The sequence below is a fragment of the Pogoniulus pusillus genome, chromosome 30, assembly GCF_015220805.1.
Source record: "Pogoniulus pusillus isolate bPogPus1 chromosome 30, bPogPus1.pri, whole genome shotgun sequence".
In the NCBI taxonomy this organism is placed as follows: Eukaryota; Metazoa; Chordata; class Aves; order Piciformes; family Lybiidae; genus Pogoniulus; species Pogoniulus pusillus.
Window position 1 is genome coordinate 5,865,816 of NC_087293.1, and position 22,784 is coordinate 5,888,599.

Sequence of the window (22,784 nt, forward strand, 5' to 3'; positions counted from 1 at the left end):
GGGAAGTATTATTACCACAGGCAGCAGATCTTTGACTTGCCAGAAGAATGAGGGCTCCTAATTTCTTGTGTAGATCCCAGGGAATAAGCACAAGAAGCAAGACCCAGACAGGACCACAGACTTCTGCACTGGCTCTTGACCACATTCTATTTCCCACCAGCCTTTCAGCTTGCTCCAGGATGCAGAGCACAGGGCAAGCAGAAGGGAGGCCCTGTGGCCAGCCTTGCAGCAGGTAGAGTTCTATCGGACCAGAACACAATGATACCAAGGGCCAGGGCTATCCTATTCCAGGCACTATGGTATGCTCTGCTTATAAAACAGATCATAGTATCATAGTATCATCCAGGTTGGAAGAGACCGCCAAGATCATCCAGTCCAACCTATCACCCAGCCCTAGCCAGTCAACTAGACCATGGCACTAAGTGCCTCATCCAGTCTTTGCTTGAACACCTCCAGGGACGGTGCCTCCACCACCTCCCTGGGCAGCCCATTCCAATGGGAAATCACTCGCTGTTTCAGGACAGGTCGTACCCTAGGGCAGGTTAAAAACAGCAGGAAAGCTATCCTCTGGTTCTACAGAGGCTTCAGGAAGGGAGGGAAAGTATTTCCCATTCCCCTGGCAACAGTCTGAAAGTCTGACTGCATGACAAAACCAAACAAGACAATGTCATGTCCGTGGAGCTACAGTCTGCCAGGCAACAAAACGTAGGACAGCTGCTAAGAGAGGCTCATCTTCAAGCGACCTGAAGAAACTTCACCATCCCTTCCCTTGGACACAAGCTTTTTGCAGCTTCCTTCAAACCAGCCCCAGCTCCTCCTTCCTCTCCACCTCTAGCTCCAGGCAGCGGCAGGCTGCAGTGCAGTCTGTTGCCTCCACACAAATTCACCGCAGGTCTTGGTTAAAGCGCTGAGACTCATCACACTGGCTGGGTGACTGATGGCTACAGCACTTGCCGAGAGCTCAAGCAGGAAAACATGACTCTCCCTCAGAAGCAGACTGTGTCTCTGCAGACCAACACACTACAGCGAGTCAAAACTGAGAGCTGCATCTGAGCCTAACCACAGAAACCCAAATATAGGATTTGTGTCACAATAAGAGCATAGAGACCAAGCGGCAGGTTCCACGAGTCACAGAGCTTCAAGGTGAGAGAAAAAACCTGCACCAAAATGAAGACTCATGCTGCTGAGACACAGAAAAGCTCTCGATTCTTCCAGCAGTCATGGGCATCTGGGGATAGTGCTGCAGCACCTCCAGGAGCTGGTGCCAGCGGCTCTTAGGGCAGCACTGCTGGCTGAGAGCACGCAGCCAGGTCACATCTGCATGCAGCAGCTGCAGCCCAGCAAGGATTAGAGACCACAGAGGGGAAAAAAGCAGCAGAACTCTGAAGTGTTTGGACTTTCTGACTTGCAGTGGAAATGAGTATTTACCCCTTTGCCAAAAGGGAGAATAAGACCATGAGGCTTCTCTAAACGTGGGCAAGCTCCCTTTGGCAAATGGCAATGCCTGGGGAGGTGGTGGAGTCGCTGTCCCTGAGGCTGTTCAAGGCAAGGTTGGATGTGGCACTTGGTGCCATGGTCTAGCTTTGAGCTCTGTGGTAAAGGGTTGGACTTGATGATCTGTGAGGTCTCTTCCAATCCTAATAATACTGTGATACTGTGATTATGCTAATACAGGAGGGAACTTCACAATGCTAAAAACAATGCCAACAACGCTGAAGATCCAATTCGTTTTCCTGTATTTATCCCTCATTTCCTTTCTGTATTGCAACCACGGTAGAAAATGAACATTTAAGGTTGAATTCCCCATTAACTTAAGCTCAGTCACATGTACTGGAGTGAAATCCTTGCATACCATAGAGCTGCATTTTATGAGCCTGCCCAAAAGTAGAAGTGTGTGGGGGAGGCTGCTATGGGTCGAGGCAGACAACAGGGCAGGCTACAGGAGTGAAGGTTTCAGTTTTAACAACATACTCACCGAGATGTGCAAGTAAAAGCAAAACAATTCAGTCTGGAGATCTGAATCTAAAGCTAATTAATGTAGTTCAACTAATAAAGTTGAAATCAGTTTGGGTTTTTAAACTGTATATCCCAAACAATCTGATACCCTGTCAGAGAGCTTTTCTATGGTAGCCATAGGACTGACTGCCCTTTGCAGGCCTTCCCTTACACTGATTCATTTCATACTTCATTTACCAGACTTCAGGAAACAAACACACAGCACAGAGGTGCTGGAACAGAGAATTTTAAAGAACAAAAAGTGTGGGTAGTTCTTTTGAATAATAAATCTAAAATTTAGAAGGGGAAAAAAATCCAACTACTAGAAGATAGAACAAAACATGGGTTTGAATCTGCAGTGGTTAAAAACTGAAGAGAACTGAGTGTGTTTGAATGCATTTAACATTCTGGCTACAGTGAGACCATCTAAATGAAAAATAGCCACCAAATGCAAAGGAAGAAGACCCCAGAGGGAGCAGCCCAGCTATGTGCCCTGTGACAGGAATCAGCACACAGAGAGGAAACACATAGCCTGTGTGCTACAAACCCATCCAGCACCCTGCAGGGCTGTTTACCTGGCCCTGCCTGATGCACCAAACCCATCCAGCACCCTGCAGAGCTGTGTCCTAGCCCTGCCTGATGCTGCCTCACCCTCCGCTGTCATCCCTGGGGTTTCCCATCGTGCCAGCACCTTCACACACTGTTGAGCTGGCTGGGAGGCTTTCCCTTCCTAGAGATGGAAGATGCTTTGTTAAACTGGATCTCTAAACTCAAAATTCTACACCTTTCATTCCCCCCACTAGAGCCACACTGTCTGGCTGATCTCTAGCATGCCAGCTCAGCTGACCTAATTCCTCCTGTTATTCTGATGCTAAGAGACAAGCCAGGTGCTCCTGCAGCTAGACAGAACATGATTGCCCTAAGCAACCAGTGATGCACGATTTGACTCATTTCTATCATCCCCACCTTGAAATAACCTTGCTTAACAACTGCAGCTTTGAGATCCTCACTCTGCATTTTGAGAGCATCTCTTTATGGTGTTATTTAAGGCCTGCACATGATAAAGCAAGAGACTTCACATAGTTAAGGCACCTCTGCTACAACTGAAGCACAAGAGGTCCTATAGCTATCTGGTGGCAGGGTTCTGCTGTGGTATTTATTACTGTATTTCTCAGAGAGGAACTCTAACATCTGAAGACAGCTCTTAAGCAAAGTACATTTAGGTCTGTACCTCAGAAAGTACACTGGAAGAGCGCACCACTCGCATTCACTTTCCATCAGGTTTACCATTTACTATTGCTTCATGAACGTGAGCAATGCAAAAACAAACTCACACCAACCAATCCACCCAAAACCCCACCCAGCCCACACAAAGCAAGCAAAAAAAAAAACAGACTTATTTTGAAAACAGTGCAACAAAAAACCCTCTCACTGATTCTGCAGATGAAAGACAACCACCTCTGCTCTTAGCCTCTGCCTTCCCAGCATAGCTCACTGTGTGCCATGTGCCTCACAGAAGGCACATCCGCTTCGGAGGAACAGAGCTTCTCTGGGAGCTTCCCCAAAGTAAATCAGAGCCATCTAGTTCAGACTCCTGCTACCAGCATCAACGTATTTGCTAGTCTGCTCGTGGTACCAGAGCATTTTGGTTGGTATCAAGAGGTGGGAAGGAATGAGTGCAGGAAAGGGGGAGGAAAAAAAGATGATGAAGTGAACTGTGTCCTCAATTCTCTACACATGCGTGAGCACTAGGATGAGCTTTTGTAACCACAGTTTTTAATGCAGTTTAGGGCCAAGTCCAGTCCAGCCACAAAATCAAATCTTTTAACTGGATTTTGGGTTGGACCTATAAATATTTGAAATAAATTCACACAGTGATTCTCCATCTGAATTCAGTCCCACCCAGCCACTGATTAAGAGGCATCTCTTCCCATTCATCTTCCAGATTTTCATCTCCTTTCTTTGCTCATTCCCACCAAATGCATTCAGACATCCCAAGGATTTAAACAGTGGAGATTTTCACAATGGAAACACTGATGAAGCTTCATGAGGAGCAGCACAAATAGCATCTCAGCCGTTACCAGAGCTTTGCTGTCAAACTGTGAACACAACAGCCTGCCAGGTTCTGATTACTCCTGGGAAACATTCCTTCATCTGTCATTATAGTCTGAGTAATGCTACCTTCTACAGGAGCTTTAGAGGCTATTAACTTCCACATCACCAGCTCCTCCATGACACCTTAATCACGTGAGAGGAGCACAGGTACGTGCTTTACACACAGGATGAGTAAAACAGTGATCATCAGTTCAGAAATGCAACAAGACCACTCCCTCTAAAAAAAGTCCATGACTCCTGTGAGGTGTCTATTTAGTGGTCAGCATTTGCTAGATGTTTCTGTGACCTGCACAGTGGCCTACTCCACTACTGAAGCCAAGCAGAAGTTCAAGACCATAAAATTCTCTCTATAAACATTGCCATTTTGGTCCACTAAACTCTCAAACCTCATCCTACAAGACTGCTGGCAAAGGGTGGAAGGGTTTTTGTCCTTTCCCCCTTCCAGCTCCACATTAAGCCAGTTCCAATCTTCAGTAAGAGAGCAATTCCCCTCAACAGATGCAAGGATGCTGATGGGGCAGGCCAGCAGACATCCCATTCTTGTCCATGGCGCAAACGGAAAGAGGATTGCTTGGCAGTTCAGAAACGTCTGCACTTTACACCCACTCACCAGGCAGCTTGCCAGCTTTGCTCGGGGATGGAATTAAAACAGGATTTAATGAGGCAGGCAGCCTGACCTCAGGAGTGCATCTCCCAGACACAGAGTGCCTCCTTAGTCATTCCAAGTGTCACAGCAGAGCCCTGTCTCCCAAGGCAGGGCACCCAAACAGCAATGCCTGAGGAACAGAAGATCCTGCATTAGGTGGCACACGAGGTGGCAAGGCAAGGAGGTGACACTGCAGCAGCTCTGATTCATCCCACATCACGCTCATCAGTGAAGCACTGCAGCAGAAGCAAGTGGTGCTGGAGGGCATGCCAGAGGACGCTGCTGTACACTGAGCTCTGGAGGTCCCAAGGGACAGCAGGAGATATGTGCACAAGATGAGGACCAGCAGATAGACTTCCCATCAAAAAAGAGTGATGGTGCAGGCAGCACAACAGAACATCGCAGCCCAACAGCCACGGTCCTATTGATCACAAGGACTTTCCTCACAACAACAGCGGAACAAGACTGTTATTACCTGGCTTTCCAGCCCAGCCCAGAGTGACTGATCATTAAGCCAAGAAGTGTCTGTTCTGCCACCCATGCCTTAACCCATGTGCAGAAGAAAAACTACACTGCATGGAGGCAGTGCTCCTTGTCTGCAGGGGCTCTGGGTGGTAGTGACCCCAGTAGGCATTTCTGGCGAGTCTGAAGCACACAAGTGAGTTAAGCATTACTCTCGTCTCATCCTGAGCTGGTGAGTAAATAAGCTAACCCAACACAAAATTATGGGAAGTAGAGCCTCAGGTAATCTAGGCTGAACCAGAAACTCAGCAGTGGAGTGCCCTCCACAACGTTAACACCTATGTTTTCACAACCCATCCATCCTTCCTGTGAAAAAAATAGACCAAAAAAACCCTAAACCACACAAAAACCCACCCGACAGCCACAGAAGCACAGTCATAGCTCAGATGCTTTAAGAAGCAAGTTCAGATCACAACACACAACTAGGGAAAACATGCCAATAAAATAATCCTTCTTCCATTTCCTGCAGGAAAACACTTTCTAATATCCAAAGCATGATTTATGTCCAGGAATAGCAGATTTTCCACCCCAACACCAACACAGCCACATGCAAGATCTTCCATTAACACATTCCTGGGGCAGCTGGCGCAGCACAGTGAAGAAAACACACTCAGAACCTTCCACTGCCTCAAAGACCATAGCTTCAGGCAAAAATTACTTATTAGTGCCAGAAAGCTGTCTAGCACAAAGTGGTCCCAGGAGCTGACCTTCCTACAACTGAAAGCCTTTAGCAAATCAAGTGGTCTCTGAACACATCTATAGTCTGTGCTCTCAATCACAAGAGAAACCAAAGTCTCATGCACCAGAACACAAACTGCTAAGCTTTCAGTACCAACAGGTATGAAGAGTTGAGCTGATCCTCAAAAATTTTGTAAATCTGTTTTCCAAGAAACATGGTTTCCATAGCAAGTCCTTATCTGGAAGAAACCATCACTTGTGTCCTTGTTGTCACTGACTTCCACCTCAAGAAAGATGATCATTTTGCTGCCTCCAGAATAAAAAAATATTTCTGGTACCCAGAAATCCCTCTAGACTGCTGTACTCTTCTCAACTGCTTCAGTCTGGCAACCCCCAGCTCCAGCCCAGAGATAAGCATGTAAAGCACCCCACATGTAGAACCACAGAATCAGTCAGGTTGGAAGAGACCACAAGGCCCATCTAGTTCCAACTCCCCTGCCATGCCCAGGGACACCCTATCCTAGAGCAGTCTGCCCAGGGCCCCATCCAGCCTGGCCTTAAACACCTCCAGGCATAGGGCCTCACCAACCTCCCTGGGAAACCCATTCCAGCCTCTCACCACTCTCATGATGAACAACTTCCTCCTCACATCCAGTCTGAACCTCCCCACCTCCAGCTTTGCTCCATTCCCCACAGTCCTGTCACTACCTGATAGCCTAAAAAGTCCCTCCCCAGCTTTTTTGTAGGTCCCCTTCAGATACTGGAAGGCCACAAGAGGGTCACCTGGGAGCCTCCTCTTCTGCAGACTGAACAGCCCCAACTCTTTCAGTCTGTCCTCGCAGCAGAGCTGCTCCAGCCCTCTGAGCAGCCTTGTGGCTCTTCTCTGGACACACTCCAGCATCTCCACATCCCTCTTGTAATAGGGGCTCCAGAACTGGATGCAGTACTCCAACTGTATACAGTGGAATACAGTTTTTACTTCATGCCAAACACCTCCTGTATCTAGGAAAGATCTCCATCACAATTCCATACTGACATCACACAGAACTTTTAGAAACTCAGTACATTGTTTACCCTCTCTTTAACCAGGGGTACTCATGTTAGGCTCCCAGACTATTTAACAGCACCTCTCACTAACACATATTCCCATTATTATGTGCTCATGTATACAGCATTTCGTGAGCCATCCTCATGTAATGATGCTCCTCTCAGGACTCCAACAAGGGCATCTATAAAAGTTTAGCCACAGCACTTCTATGCATTAAACATTCACCAGCAGCATTTATTCCTAGGTAGCTTCTTTTGTCATTATTTATGAATCAATATCAAAGATCTATGAAACAAGAAAGAACACAGCAGTTTTCTTGGATCTGGATAAAGTAAGTGTGCCAGGGTGAGAGCTGCTGTCAGTATTAAATATTAGCACTGCAAGTGTCTGTCTGGAGCAAATCTGGCATTATACCAAAAATCTTGAGGTGTCCAAGGCCTGGTTGCCATTAGCTTTTAACTAGGGAAATGCAAACTAGAGGATGATTTGGTGTAATCACTTGCTTAGAGCTGCTGTGGTTTTGGTAACCATTTCCTTGTGTGTAAGGAACACAAGAGTTGAAGTCACTGACAGGAGGTGCAGAAACAACACAACACAGTGACAGATAAAGCTATAGAGCAAGATTAAGATGCACAGGAAATATTTCTTCCTTCTTAAGGATAAACATATAAGCAGCTATAAGCAAAGCAAGGGATCTTGTATGAGAGCATCATGGTGACTAAGAAGTCTTTTCCACAACGTAAGGAAAAGTGGGCAGAAGCAGTCTCCCATAGAACTGAACTTCTGCCTTTGCAGATAATTTACTGTCTTACAGTTCCTAGGCAGACACAGAGCAAGGCCAACCACACTGACACATCACGTACACAATCTGTGCAGGTGGACCACATCAGACTGTGCCTGAACGTCCATCACCTTACACCAAAGGACACTCCAAACCCTTTCAGCACTATATAACATCCAGTGCCACCTAAGTCATCTCATTTGGTCCAAGAAATCAGATTACCTGGGACATACAAGGACACTTCAACAAAGCTGATAACTCAACATATACCTGGGCATGCCTTGGGCCCAGGACCATTCTGAAGTTCCTGTTTTGTGGTACCTTACACAGCTTCTTCTTATATCTCACCAGGACACGCTACCACACACAGAATTCAACTCAAGCTCATCTGCCATCACAGGAGGAGAAAAATGCTTTGCTGCTGTAGCTGTGTTGAAATCACTCCTTTTGCAGGAAATGTCTTTGGGCTGTTTCCTACCCAGAAGTTATTTGAAGCACGGTGAGGAACAAAAGCTTTTGAAAGATCTGCAATAAGTAAATGCAGCATAATGCTTCATACAAACACAACCCACAGAGGATGTGCAGGAGCAGATGCTCACTCCCTCAACTGAAAAGTTAACTTAGAAGGTGCAGAGGAGAATGAAAAACCACAAGACCTAATGCCCTGAGTGGCCTGTGCCCCGAGGAAGCTTCCCCAGCTGTCTGAGCAACCCTGCAGCACACAGCAGGCCAACGGCAGCCACTGCTTTGCAAGCCCAGCTCTAACGAGTGGCTCAGGACCAAGGCACACCTGGCCTCCCACCCAGTTTATTTCCAAGAAGCAGTCCCACTCCAAGCAGCCCTGCCTCCCTCCCTGGGCAGCCCGAGCACATCCCCCTCCCCACGGTCCACCTCTCGCCAAAACGCCAAGCACCAAACACTTCCCAAAGGCCTGGCCTGCGGCACCACCTCGCCACGACACCCCCTCCTCGATCGGAGAGGGACAGAGCAGGTGCCAGAGCCCCGGGGGGCTACGGACTGGGGCGAGGCAGCAGACTACAGCACCCAGAAGGCACCGCAAGCAGCCTGCTGCAGGCAGCCGGGATTCGCCGCCGCGCTCGGGGTGACGCGCAGGCCACCGGAGCCAATGGAGGGGAGGAGGAGGAATGTCAACAAACACGGTGGCCTGCAGGACACGTGATAGCAGGGACAGGGCAGCAGCCAGCTCCCGATAAGCAGCCCCAGAGCCACCCGGGGGTCCGGCGGAGCGAGCGGTCACCGAGCCGGCAGTCACAGATACCGGCGCCGCGGGCGGCACAGGCTGTACCCGCACGCCGTGTGCCAGCCCCTCCATCCAGGCAGGCGGCTTCCATCTTCGGCCTTTAGATCCTGCAATGCTGGCTTGGTTTTGTTTGGGTTTTTTTTCACATCATCACAAATGTCCAATAAAACTTACCCCTGACCCAGCAGGACTTCCAAGTTAAAAAAATCGAGGGGAAAAAAACCCAACAAAACATAACAAAAACCAACACCAAAACACCACCCCAAAAAAAAACCCTAATCGACTAACTTAGGTTGTAGAGTGGATCACTTTTAGCCCCTTAAATTAGATCTTCAGAGCTGAGCGAAGGAAAAAGCAACTGTGGGAAACCACAGCAATCTAAAAACGTCTGCTGCAATTTTTAACACTTAGTGATTGCCACAAGGGCAACAGAAAAATGCAAATGAAAATGCTCTGGAGCTGAAGACAATCATATGCCACAAAGTCATGCTCACGTTATTTTCACATTGCCTAGGAAAAAAAATGTCTTTTTAGGGAGTGTATCCAGACCAGAGAAAGAAAATAAAAGGTAGGCATGCCAAGAATAACTGCTGTAATTTTACTTCTAACAGTTTGAGTACTTAGGAGCTTTCCAGCACAGACATTCACCACACACTGCATTTCACTGCGTAACATACTGGAAGCAGCAGCTCCCAGCCCAACTCCCCACTGCATGAGAGTTCTGTGGTCCAGACAACAATTAATACATGACCTCCTCAAACCTGCTTGTTTATCTTTCCCTAACTTATCAGAACACTTCCCCCCCCTGCGAGTTTAATTACAAAAGAGATCTTAAAACCACCGAAATTCCACAAGCTCCTCTCCCAAATCCAAAACACTTTGCCATAATTGAATGCATTTACCTGGAAATCATACAAGGCAACGATGTTTTCATGTTTCAGTTCCTAGAAAAAGCAAAACAAAAACCATAAGCTAGGAGCAACAAAAGGCTTACAGAACAAAGACTGAGGGGGAAAAAAAAATGAAGTCAGTCGATCCTTACCTTAAGTATTTTTATTTCCTTGCCCAGTAGAGTTTGAGATTTTGCTAAGTTCTTCTTGTTAATGCATTTCACAGCTACTTCCAGCTCAGGTTTCTGAAAGAGTGCACAGTGCAATTCAAAGATAGATGTAAATTTTGCCATTCATTTACATTGGGGTAAGCAGCCTCCTTAACAGATTACAAATACTACTGAAAGAACTGTCTCACAGCACCGGTAAAGGCTCTTATTTTATATCCTGATGCCCTGTCCCTCACTTGTTCAGACTTGCCCTTCCTGAATTATCCCTCTCGGCCCGAGGAGAAAACCCCAAGGTTTGGGGTTTTGTTACTCCTTTATACGATGATTATCCTCTTATTTAATCACTAAAAATAAAGGCACTGTGGGAGCCATGGCTTATCCCAAGCCCTAATGATGGAAAATCCACGGCTGGATTGATTTCTTCTCATTTATCAGAGAGCAATTTCCTCTCCTTTTGGAAAAATTAAGTGGAGAATGGCAAAACTTCAGAGATTATAAAAAAAGCCCACTCACTAACAAAGCAAAAAGCCCTCTACACGCTTCACAGGCAGTGGGTTTGGAGGCTTTTTGTTTGTTTCCAGGGTAAGGGCCGGTTTTAGCTGGCAGGACATCTATGCGGCCACTCCGCAGCAGCCCTGCTCTGCCCAGCCGCAGGATGAAGCCACCTGCCTGGGTCCAGCTGGGACACACGTCTGCTTCCCAGAGCCACTCCAGAAAGAACAATAATAAATGACAATAAATATATCCACCATTCTCACAGATACCCCAGAGCCCAGGGCTGATGCCCTGGCTAAGAATAGCCATCGCAGCACAGCAGGGACAGGGTGACCGGGACACTGCGCCCAGCTCGGCCCAAACCAACAAATAAACGGCAAGGGGAAAGAAGAAAAAGAAGGGAGTATTCACCTCTTTATGTCTGCCTTTGAAGACGACGGCAAAGGCTCCGTGTCCGATCAAGTCCTTCCTACTGAACTCAAACTTTCCCACCGTCTCCATGGCGCTGGGCCGGGGGGTCCCCGGGGCCGGCGGGGGCACTGCGGCCGGGACGGCTTCACAGCTGAAAAGGACGAGGAGGGGGGAGATGGCGCTGGTGAAGGAGCTCCCTTAAAGAAAATCAAACCTTTCCCAATCCAAGCACAGCGGAGCACCTACTCCCCTGCCACCGCCCCCCGAAGTGTAGTCAGAGTCGAGACCAGCTGACGGGGACAGCCTCTTTCTTGTCAGCCCCCTAAGCAGCCCAGCGCCGGGATCCTCTTCCCCACCTCGCCCTCGTCCATGGGCTGCCTCTTCCTGCAGAACGGCCGGGAGCTGGTCATTGTTAGAGACCGGGGAGAAGGTGGCTCTCTCAGCAGCGGGCCTTCCCCATCTCCTCCTCAGGACAGACCGGCGCGGCTCCTCCGGCGGCCGCTTCAGGCGGGGCTCTCCATGCCGAGCCTCGGCCCTCCCCGCCTCACAGGCGCGGCTTCACTGAGAGTCCACCTTAAGTGCGATCCACCTTAAAGCCCAGTCCACCTTACGGAGCGGACCACCTTAAGCGCGAGTCCACCTTAACGGCCGCCTGCGCCCCCCGACTATTTGTATACAGCGGGGTCGGGGTGACCCCGAGAGCCCCGCGGCTCGCACAGAGCTCGCCACCCAGCCGGGCCCAGACAAAGCTGTGCGGAGCGCAGCTCACAGGAGCGGAGTGCCGGCCGCGGCGCAAGCGCGGTGCGCGGCGCTGGGGGAGGCAGGCGCGGAGGCAGCGGCGGCAGCACCTGAGGCGGAGGGGGCCGAGCTCGACACATTTAAAGGCGCCGCCGGCCCTGAGTCAGCGGTGCGGGTGCTGTGTGCTTCGCTGCACCGGGCGATGCTTCTCAGCAGGGAGGGCTCTGCCCCAAACCTTACGGAAATGTTTCCAGCAACTAAAGAAATGGGTCCCTACGGGTGAAGTTTAACATTTCACCATAGGAATGGTGAGCACTCAAGCAGGGGTCCCTGGTCCCACCACCCACAGCACCTTTCTTCCCCCGCAGAATGGCCCATATCTTCCACGGGCTCCTGTGCCAGGGACCAACGGCTCTGCCATCCCCGCTGTGTCAGAAGGGAGCAGACCAGGCCTCCAGCTCACCCTGAGGAGGGATAGAGAGCACCTCCACCCAGCTCGTCTCACGCGAACCTCTCTAGAAACGATGCTCTGGAACTTAATGTGCATTCATGATGGCAGTGAGAAGCCTTTCCCACCCTGCTGCTCAGTCTTGCCCATCATCAGTCTGTCGCCGTGGTGTGCTTTGCCCGGTGGGTGTGGGCCCGCAGGTCATTCGCTCCATCGCACAAACCTCTTAACCGCATTCTATCCACCCACTGCTCCAGCCTGCCCAAGCCCGCCTCACCCAGCCATGGTGGTATCTGGACCACTTTCCCATTCACTCCAGTTCATCCGCATCCCTATCAGTATGTCCAAAGTGGAACATCATATTCCAGCTGCAGGGAAAACAATGCAGCTGGCAGGCAGCGCTCCAGGTTGCAGGTTCCAGCCTGAAGTTTGCCTTTTACACAACTGCGTGGTATTGACATCGATGTGTGTCAGCACTGCAACGCCGGACACAGACTGCTCCCGCGGTGCTGGCAGCTCCGCAGGCACCCAGCACAGAGGGTGCTCCGTATCGAGTCGCTGAGTGTCTGCAGTTAACCCCTCTCCAGCAAAAACTGGGAAGCTGCAGCCTCGTTTTCTGCCCAAAAACAGTGGCTGGCTGCTAACAACGTCTGGCCTGTGGCCTGTTGGTTATGGAGAACTCCTGTTTGGATGCCATCCTGTGCTTCAATTTTCAATGGAAAAATGACAGCATATGCCAAACACTGATATAAAAATAGCAGTGCCTGACTGGTAGTAATTTGCATCTCAAATTCCAGCAGTTAGTCAGTGTTTGGTGGGAACTGTAACAGCGTGAAGAGCATTCTTCAATGGAAATTTGATAATATGGTCTGTAAAAGTAGCCTAAAGACTAAACCATCTTTTGTGATTTCAGTAGAAATCGATTAATAAGTTACTTTAAAAAAAAAGAAAACCACCATAAACAACCCACACAAAATAAACCTGCTTGGTTTCTTTCTCCCTTCTGGACCTGTGCCATCCACGAGGGCTATGATTTCAGGTGTTTTTCAGTGATGACAAAGGGTTAATTAAAAAAAAAAACCAAAAGCACTAAAATGGGGAAAAAATTGCAAACGATATCAAATTGGGGGGGGGGGGGGGGGGGGGGGAAGAAAAAGAAGCTGTTTGACAAATGACAGAGGAATTTCTTTTAGCGACTATCAAAGCCTGCTGTCTCTTAAGGCAGAAGAGAGCAATTGCAAAAGTTAAGGCAGGAAGTGAAGAAAACGTTTTGAAACTTCTGAAATGATTTCTAGGCAGGCAAACTCGTGGTATCCCCCTCGCCTGGAAAACAGCCAAGGCACCATGGTTTGCAAGTGTACTCGTGGGAGAGCTGTGGTAAAAATCCCTAGTGGCCGCAGGTGTTTCTGCCTGCTCTTGCCTAGCTCAGCAAAGACACGCTGTCCCAGTGCGGGGCGAAGGAGGAAGCTGATAGGAGTGCTGTTAAATTAGAGGCCAAAATATAGCCGAGATGAATGTTCTTTGTTCTGTACTCTGTGTGCTTGTTTGTTCCTCCACATACTGCTGGTGTTTGGAAAAAAAAAAAAAAAAGTTTAACTGAAACTGTTGTTGATTAAATGTGGGTTCTGAGGTAGCTTTCTGCCTGCTGCTGTACTCAGAGCCAGGAGGCAAAGTTGGCCCTCCCCCCTGTTGATGTTTTGTTTTTATTAATCATAGAATCAGGGTTGGAAGGGACCACAAGGATCATCTAGTCCCAACCCCACTGCCATGGGCAGGGACACCCTACCCTAGATCAGGCTGGCCAGAGCCCCATCCAGCCTGGCCTTAAACACCTCCAGGGATGGGGCCTCAACTGCCTTCCTGGCAACCCATTCCAGGCTTCCACCACTCTCATGGCAAAGAACCTCCTCACATCCAGTCTGAACCTCCTCACCTCCAGCTTTGCTCCACTCCCCCCAGTTCTGTCACTCCCTGATATCCTGAAAAGTCCCTTCCCAGCTTTTTTGTAGTCCCCTTCAGATACTGGAAGGCCACAAGAAGGTCACCTGGGAGCCTCCTCTTCTCCAGGCTGAACAGCCCCAACTCTTCTAAGCAATTTGAGGTTGTTTTTAAGCAGACTCCCTGGGTAGCTTTCTGGTGTGTATGTGGAACTTCAAAGAAGCATAAGAACTGTGAAGGCGCCCAGAGGTCTCTACAAGGATCAGGACCGAGCTGTACAGGATTCCACGCACACAGATGAAGCACACCACTGTCTTTGAACTGACAGTTTAACATTTGTAGCAGTTAAATGTCTCTCAAATATCTTTTCCAAAAATAGGCTGATGAAAAGATTTCAGACTTCTACAGAGATTAAAAACCTTAATAAAATGTAATGCCACTCAACAGCATAGAGTTTGGAGATATTTGGAGTGCACTCTACAGACACATGGTATTAGCAAAACATTTGTTCATTTTGGAACAAAGAGGGCTGAGAAGCTTGTTAATTAAAAGTAGGATTCCTCAGTTATAGTTTTCCCCTCTGCTGTGCTGATTAAATGCTTATGCTCTATCAATTCTTCCCTGATGTCCAGAACTCAGAGTATGCTTAGGCCAACATCCAACACATGCATATTCTCTTCTCCTCCCACTATCTTCCATTTGCTAATGATGAAAGTACTACCACCAGCACGTAGTCAACTGCTTCCTCAGGTGGAGGCATTAATCTTTGAGGGGACAGAGTTTACAGTTCAATTTTCTAATGCAAAACGTGAGTGGGGGGGAGAGATCTGCTGCTGTGATTTGTGATGGATGGATAAAAAGAATCAACATACACCTGACTGTGGGAAACCTTTGCCTATTTTCTTTACATTCTTCCTGTAATTTAATGCAACTCTGTTCTAATTCACACGTGAAGGAAAGCCTCAGACAACTGATATCCTGATGACTCAAAGGATACTCTTTTCCAATACCATGTTTTAATCAGTAGTCATAAATATGGCTGCTTCTCCCTGCTGGAATCCAAGAGTGCCATCCTTACCTCTGGGCTGCAAAGCTATGGTATAATTATCTCTCATGCCAGCTCTGTGCTGTGGAATTGGTTAACACTACAGACAGGTGAAGGAATTATGTAAGAACAAGCAAATTTGGAATAAAGAATTATAATAAAGACAGAATAAAGATTGCCATCTAGGGCTAATTGTTCTCATTATAGTCTAACCGAGGCAAAACATCATGTGTGCACCTGGCTAGCAGCTGAATCATAGAATCATAGAATCAACCAGGTTGGAAGAGACCTCCAAGATCATCTAGTCCAACCTATTACCCAGCCCTAACCAATCAACTAGACCATGGCACTAAGTGCCTCGTCCAGTCTTTTCTTGAAGACCCCCAAAGGTGTAAGTGAAGCCCATATAGGTGCAACCATACTAGTTTTAAACAATCTAACTTTTTTTTACCTGTAACTTGGACCAACACAACTTAGGCTTGGACTGCAAAGCCTAAGTTGGAAGCTGAGTGGGTGTGACAGAGGGCTGGGTGCATACTCAGATGCTTGCTGCTATGTGTACTGTGCCATAGTTACCAGAACTTCCACAGACACTTACATGGGACTTCAATCCCATCATGATATACCCAAAGAGCACAATGTATCTGTTTGACTATGTTTTCTGTGACAACTGACACTTTACATTTGTTCCTATATAGCAAAGACCTGCATTCTCATATCCCAAAGAATGTATGTGTGTGAGACGTGTTTCTTGATGCCTTTCTAGACAGTTCTAGCTACTTACTACCAGCCAGACATCTGTCTTCTCCAAGATCTTAATGTTTTTGCTTTTCCAGCTCAACAACTCCATCCTGGTGTTCCCCACATGGTCTGATGAAAGATCAGAAGCCTCACAGCAGCCACTCATAAAGCTGAGCTGCTGTTTCTGAAAGGCATTGGGGAATTCTTGGCCAGATAAAATCACAAGGATCAAGTATTTTCCCTTGTTATATCCCTCTGTTTTGAAATCAAAGGTCTGCAATGCAGAGAGCATCTCCAAGGCTCTACTGTGTAATCTTTTTGTTACAGCAGTTGCTTCACAGACGGAAGCACTAAGGGCCAGGAAAACAAAGCAGAGTTTCTGGAAGAAGGGAAATACCAAGCTGCCCAGAGAAGTTGTGGAGCCTCCTTCTCTGGAAACTTTCAAAACCTGCCTGGATGTGTTCCTGTGTGAACTACCCTAGAGGATCCTGCCTTGGCAGAGAGGTTGGACTTGATGATCTCTGGAGGTCCCTTCCAACCTCTAAAGTTTTGTGATTGTGTGAAAGTCACACTAGAATAAGTGAGTTTTGAACACAGCCACGTTGTGTTGCATTCCTGAACAGGCTGAACAAGTAGATTAATTTGGAGCCTTGGAAATATCTATCAGTTTACAGCAGTGGTGTGAGTTATGCCAAGAGTATTTGTTCATACCTCACCAGAAACAGCACTCCAACTCTGATAGAATGCTTTCCTCTTAGGGAGTGATCCTCCACTCACAGTATCAGCTTTTGATCAGTGAAACTGGAGATGCTCAATTAAGTGATGGAGCTTACAATCTGCTCTCTCCCTTTCACAGCCAGCTGCTCCCTCCATTGCACACAGAGCTGAATTGAAGAGGTTTAGGTGACATCTAAACTTGGGATAAAAGAGCAAGCAAGACTAGGTGTTTAAACTATTAGAGCACTGAGGTTATTCAAATACCAGTTGCTGGAGCACAAGAGAGGCACAGGAGAGGAAGAATCATTTTCCATAGCCCTGTCATATTGCATTCTGGATTTATACACACCGTGGGCACCTTTATTGATTAATGCTTTGGAGAGATTTAACTAGCTACTGAATTATCCTGGCAGGCCTAGGTCTGAGATGTTTTATTCACCCCCTTCCCACACACACACACACACCAGCTCACTGAACAGGTTTTATGAATTATTGAAGGCAGCATTTTAATGGACTCAGCAAGGTGCTCTGGCAAAGGGGCTTCCTGGGTTCCCCTTGCATTTTAATATCAGAAGCACTTCAGCTCCTGGCAGAGGGCTCTGGGCACTAAAGGCTGTACTCAGTGTTCAGATCTGTTAGTGCTCACATCAAGGACCATTACCTAACCTGCCTGTCAAACAGTTGATTATATTAAAATGAGGTTAAGCAATAAATAAAGTCTGCAAATCCTCCATCCACAGCAGTCTTTCTGCCTAATTGGAAGCAATTTCTTGCCAGAATGAACACTGCTTGTTGGTAAATCAGCAGGTATCATCATGCAGTTCCTCACAAGATGTCATCTCTCTCCTGGATGAGAACAGACCCACAGTCACCACCCTCAGCCTCCCTCTACATCCGCACACACGCTTTAATCTATGCCATCCATGAGACCTCTCATGTCAGTCCTGGTGAAGCCAAGGCTTGCTGGAAAAGGGCAGGGCTCTCTGGGACTCCTTCCAGTGCCCACTCAAGTCAACAGGAGCCCCTGCAGCAGCTCTAACATGCCTCAGCAGTAGCCCTTGCTTTGGTCTGTGTTAAAAATAACCACTCATCTCATAGGGGAGGAGGAGTGTCGCATCCCGTATCGTTCACATCTACAAACTTACATTTAGAAGAAGGTTGGGCCTTCAGTCTGGGCTTCTCTCCAGATAGGACAGGCTCAGTGTGGGCTGAGGAGATGGCATGACACATACAGAGGAACCTTCCAGGTTTAAGAATCACCTCCTGTGGGAGAGGGCTGAAATTCATGGTCGCAAAGAACCTCTCAACCCAAAAAAAGTCTTTCCAGAGCAGTCCAAGTGGACAAGTCACATTTATCACCTCAAAAGCAGCCTTGAAACAAAGATAATTTCTGAAAGCTAAACTACTAGAAGCCAGCAGTAGCCTCACAGTGAAGTCTGTATCTGTCCTGTTCTGAATTGGGGGCCTCGATGTTTTTCCTGCTCCAAAGCCTGCCCATCCAAGAGAAGGTTTAACACCCTTTCCCTGCTGAAGAGCTGCCGAAGTCTGCATTCTTATAGACTCAGCCACTTCTTCCTGCCATGAACCTGGGAAGTTTGAGATGTGCAGCAGCTTAAAAATAGGATTCTGAGGCGTTTTCTTTGCAGCTGGGCTCTTGCAGGGGTTTGGTGCGTCAGCACTGCTGCCCCTGGGGAGGGAAGGCATGGCCAGGGGCACCTTGCACCTGAGACCAGTTCACTTGGGATGGTTGACTGCTTCCAGCAAGCTTTCAGCTTTGCCTTGGGAAGGGACTGTTAATGAAACTTTCCTCTTTATGACTAACTCTTGGAGGTGTCTATGTTTCCAAGTAGACCAGTAGCATATACAATTTCAAGTAGTCATTTCTCCAGCCAAAGCCTTACTCATCCCATGCAAACTGAGGGCAGAAGTGACAGTTTCCTTTATTTGCAAGTGTATATAAATAACAGCTGTAGCAGCAATAAATGTCCACAGGAGATGGAGAAAGATATAGCAAGCTTCTGTAGCCATAAATGAGACCTCTCCTCCCTTATGCTGGGTTCAGAAAGGGAGCGAGTTGCACACTGTCACTGCCAGAGCCCATCTGGGACAGACTGGGCAAACATCTGGCAAGAATGACACAGGCAAGGTCAGACTGTGGCCTTGGACAAGCAAACTGTCATGCCCAGCTCTCTTCTCCTTTCTGTGGTTTGTTTTCAGTGTTCTGGTTTTGGCAGAGGCTGAGAGTTTCTCTCCTTAAAAGTCACTCCTAATTTAGACCTTGGAAGTTATCACCCTAGTTCTACTCCTACAGTCACAAAGAAAGAGCACTTGGCAAAAAGAACTTAAAACATCTCAGGCTCTTCCTTTGGACTTGTTATCAGACAGCTTTCTCAGCTGACAAGGACAGGCTGCCTCCCAGAAATGTGAAATTTGGCACAGCCATGCCCTGCAGTGATCCCAGACATTGCTGTTTGCAGCAGCAGGCAGCTGGGATCAGTAGCCCTCAGTGTTGCAACACTCCACAGCAATGATCCCTCCTCTTTGCTCATTTCTAGGAAAGCAGAGGGATAGTTCTCCAGCATGGGAAGCCTGAAGCAATGAGTGACGTGGATGAAAAGTTTCCAGTGGAGCACTGGAAGAGTTTCTGTAGTGTTTAGTGATTTCAAACTCATATAAAATAATAATTAAGCCCACTGATGTCAGATGATGTCAGACTCACCCATATCTGGACCTCAGCACTTAATTGCCCCATAGCAAAAGGGAGATCTAAGAGCAAGGAGACAGTGAAAGCAAAGTTATGTTTAATGTGATTTTTATTTCTTCCTTCTTTCCTCCTTTTTCTTTTTTTTGCACATCTGAGCTTTCTGCTTCATGAATTCACATAGTGATTGTCCAGAAACACAGTTCAGGTGAAGCACTTGGCTGGAACTGAAGATCTCTAGCTGCTGACGTCCTGCCTGGCAAATCAGAGATGCATTTCTGAGGGGTATTTAGGTACATGGCTCACCTAGATTGCTGTCTCTCCCTTGCCTTCATCTTTGTAAATAGCAAGGTCTTTGAAGATGTAATTTCTGATCCTCATTTCTGTACTCCTTTGATTTTGATAGCACTTGCAACACAGTGATGGTTACATCCAATTCAGGATCAGGAAGGTACACACCTCAGCATTTGCCATTTGCCCTCCATCAAATGCAATGACTTAACAATCACTAATAAAAAACTGATATCCAAATTAAAGCCAGAGGAAAAAGGCAAACCTTCATTTAGGAATTCTGTGTCTATAGCTAATGCTCTCCCCAAGGACAGGTACAAGCAGTGAGAATTGTTCTGCTAATCCATGTTCCCCAGGAGGTGACTTTTGATGTTATAATACTTTGCAGGATGCATTCACGATGTATATCCAGGCACTGGGAAGACACCTGACCTGGCAGTACTAGACAAGAAGATCATCCAGAGCTATGAGGGCTGTGGCATTTTCCTATGACTCATGAAACTGTAGTCAAATATTCTGTGACTCATGGATTACCCTGGCAAAACTCACAGGGAAGAAAAGCTTTTGGGTTGTTGGTTGACAAGAGCCTTTGAAAATTCAGATGGCATAATAAGCAGGATTCCAACATCCTCTTTCTGGCTCTTCAGAAACTTGTAAGGAAGAGTTTTATCCATGGATTTATTACCAAGGGACCTCAGCTGAGGTTATGTAATTAGGATGGGACACTTTTTGCAGCTTTGAGGCATGAATAGCAACATTAATATAATCCACTTACAGAAATCATGGCCACATGCAACAAGCTGTTCATACTAGCTTACATTTAAACCCAGTTCCTTTCCATCCTGCTGCAAAGAAACCAAATCTGTCAGACAAACACACAGGCACCAGAACGCAGCCATAAATGAACCACACTATGAGATACAGCAAAAGAGGTCAACTGTCTCTCCTTCTGCCAAAATGCTATGCACTTGCTGACCACTGTAACAAGAATAGTCTGACCTCATGGAGAGGGCATGCACGTTTCCAGAGTCCTGGGTGCATTCATGCTCCCTGCTTTCAGTGAATTTCCTGGGAAGCTCTGAGCACCTCTGTGACTACAACGAGATAAGCAAGCTGATAAATTAAATAGTGAAGACAAACCTCTCTAACCCTATTATACCTCTGTACTCTCTGCAAGTGGAATTCAGAGTAGAGAGGATGAAACACATTAAATAGTGTGGGACCAGTAATCAATTTCGGTAGGAGAGGCCATAGACAGGCCTGGGATGCTGCTGATCTGACAGGTGAAGCCCAGAGGACCATAAAGGGATAGGCAGTGGAAAGCTTGTCCACTCTGGCACTTAGAAGGCATAGAAAGGACACTGTTATTTTTTGTCAGTCTCAGGCTGACTCTTATCATACCTGGCCTCCTAATTGCCTGCATTCTCTTGTACAAACCTAACACTTCTGAGCTAATCTAGGAAGCAATACCATACCTTTTACATTTAAAACATCACAGTCAGTTTGGTTTAAATAACCTCTATTATCTATTCCACATTATGTTAGGGATTGTCACTTTCAGAATCTGTAGGAAATGGGTGATGAGAGAAAAAACAGGCAGAGGAATAGACTTTGAATGGCATCTAGGGGCAAGAGAGGACCACTAGGACTTTGTTTTAAAAGAACTTTCTGATTTTTGGGTGATGCTATCCTGTAGTTTTTGTGACTTTGCTTGGCATAACTTCCTTCTGATTCTCCACATAAACCCTGAGATCTGACTTTTCTGTCACTGGTCTTACTCTTTTAAATCCTTCATCTTAATCTTTCATAAAAAGCTCTCTGGTCATGGTTTGAGACTGTACTCAACCATTCTCAGTTTACTGTCACACTTACATGGAAGCCTTGAGCCTCACCAGATGAAACAATTCTAACAGGTTTGTGCAGCAGAGGAGCTGGCTGATGCCAGCCAATATGCTTAGGAAGAGAATCAACTTGAAAGACATGTATAAGGACTGTGGCATCAGTGTAATGTGTCACAGGACAGCAAATTAAGGCCATGATAAAAAAAAAACCCAAACAAACAACTGCTGATACCTGTATGGGTAGAGAATGTTGTGTAAGGCACAAAGAGGCTGTCCCTGTGACTCTGACAAAGCCACTGTGTGTGAGCAGGAAGAATAACCAGGGCAAGATGCACACTCATTTTCTCTCGTGCTTGCACGTTCATTCTGATCATTGCATGTGAGTGAGGATTAGGCAGGATTATCTGTAGTTGGGAGGTTTAGTTTTCCTTACAGTGAGCTTCAGAGGAAGAGCACCTCATATTTAAACAAGATACCCTGACAGCCATTTAAAGGAATACATCAGAAAAAGTATACCAGGATCAATCAAAACATAGACATCACAGGCACTGCAAGTCTGCACTGCTGCTGAGGATGAGAATTGCCACCCACAGACCCACCCACGTCAAACCAACCTGCCTAATTTGATGAGGGAAATTCATTGTGGTTGGATGCAGTTAGAAAGACCATGCACAAAAAGGCCCTGGGGCAAATGCTACCATTTTAACAGCCTAAGTATCCTCTTATCTGAATCATAGGGGATCAGTTGTTACGCAGTGAATCAAGTGGTGCTCTTAGAAGCCTTTAGCCAACTCTCTGGTGATACAGGGAGGCACATGCCACCTGCATCACACAGGAAATGTCCTGCCTGGCCCTGGCTAGCAGCACAGCATCAGCCATGCAAAGGCATCACTGTGCATGACAGCAGCAGCGAGTCATTTGCCATCCCTGCTGACAGGTCCTGGATGTAGCCTGGATTTAGGCTTGCCAGTCCTTGCTTTCTGTCAGCAAAGCTCTTGCCAACTCTTCAGCTCATATGGATGGACTTGCCATGGCTAGGCTATTTCAATACAAATGCTTCCTCACTGGAGGCCTCCAAGTGGAAATGGAGAACCACTGGGCTACTAGGCTACAAGGCTACCAGAATTCCTGCCTGATTACTTCTAGCAGGGGAGAAGAGATGAAAAAAAAGGTCATGAGAACAGAAGTAATGAAGGTGTTGCAGGTTCACAGTGTGCCATGGTTAAAGCCAGGAATAAACCTGTTCTGTAAGCACACAAAATGACTGGCTTGTATACCCCTTCCTTACATAACACCTGCTCTTGTTTGTTTT

At 47.1% G+C, this 22,784-nt stretch overlaps 1 protein-coding gene across 3 annotated transcripts in view; it reads right to left on the reverse strand.

Moving 5' to 3' along the window:
- The window catches only part of ULK1 (unc-51 like autophagy activating kinase 1), an 86,781-nt gene extending 74,989 nt beyond the window's left edge, over window positions 1–11,792 (reverse strand). For all 3 annotated transcript variants that reach the window (XM_064168576.1, XM_064168577.1, XM_064168575.1), the window contains exons 1-4: window positions 11,369–11,792; window positions 11,013–11,163; window positions 10,089–10,181; window positions 9,949–9,990 (exon numbers count right to left, since the gene is read on the reverse strand). In XM_064168576.1, the coding sequence (XP_064024646.1) occupies window positions 9,949–9,990; window positions 10,089–10,181; window positions 11,013–11,102 (225 nt within the window). In that variant the 5' untranslated portion in view covers window positions 11,103–11,163; window positions 11,369–11,792. The remainder of the gene's footprint in view (window positions 1–9,948; window positions 9,991–10,088; window positions 10,182–11,012; window positions 11,164–11,368) is intronic.
- Window positions 11,793–22,784: the final 10,992 nt, after the last annotated feature.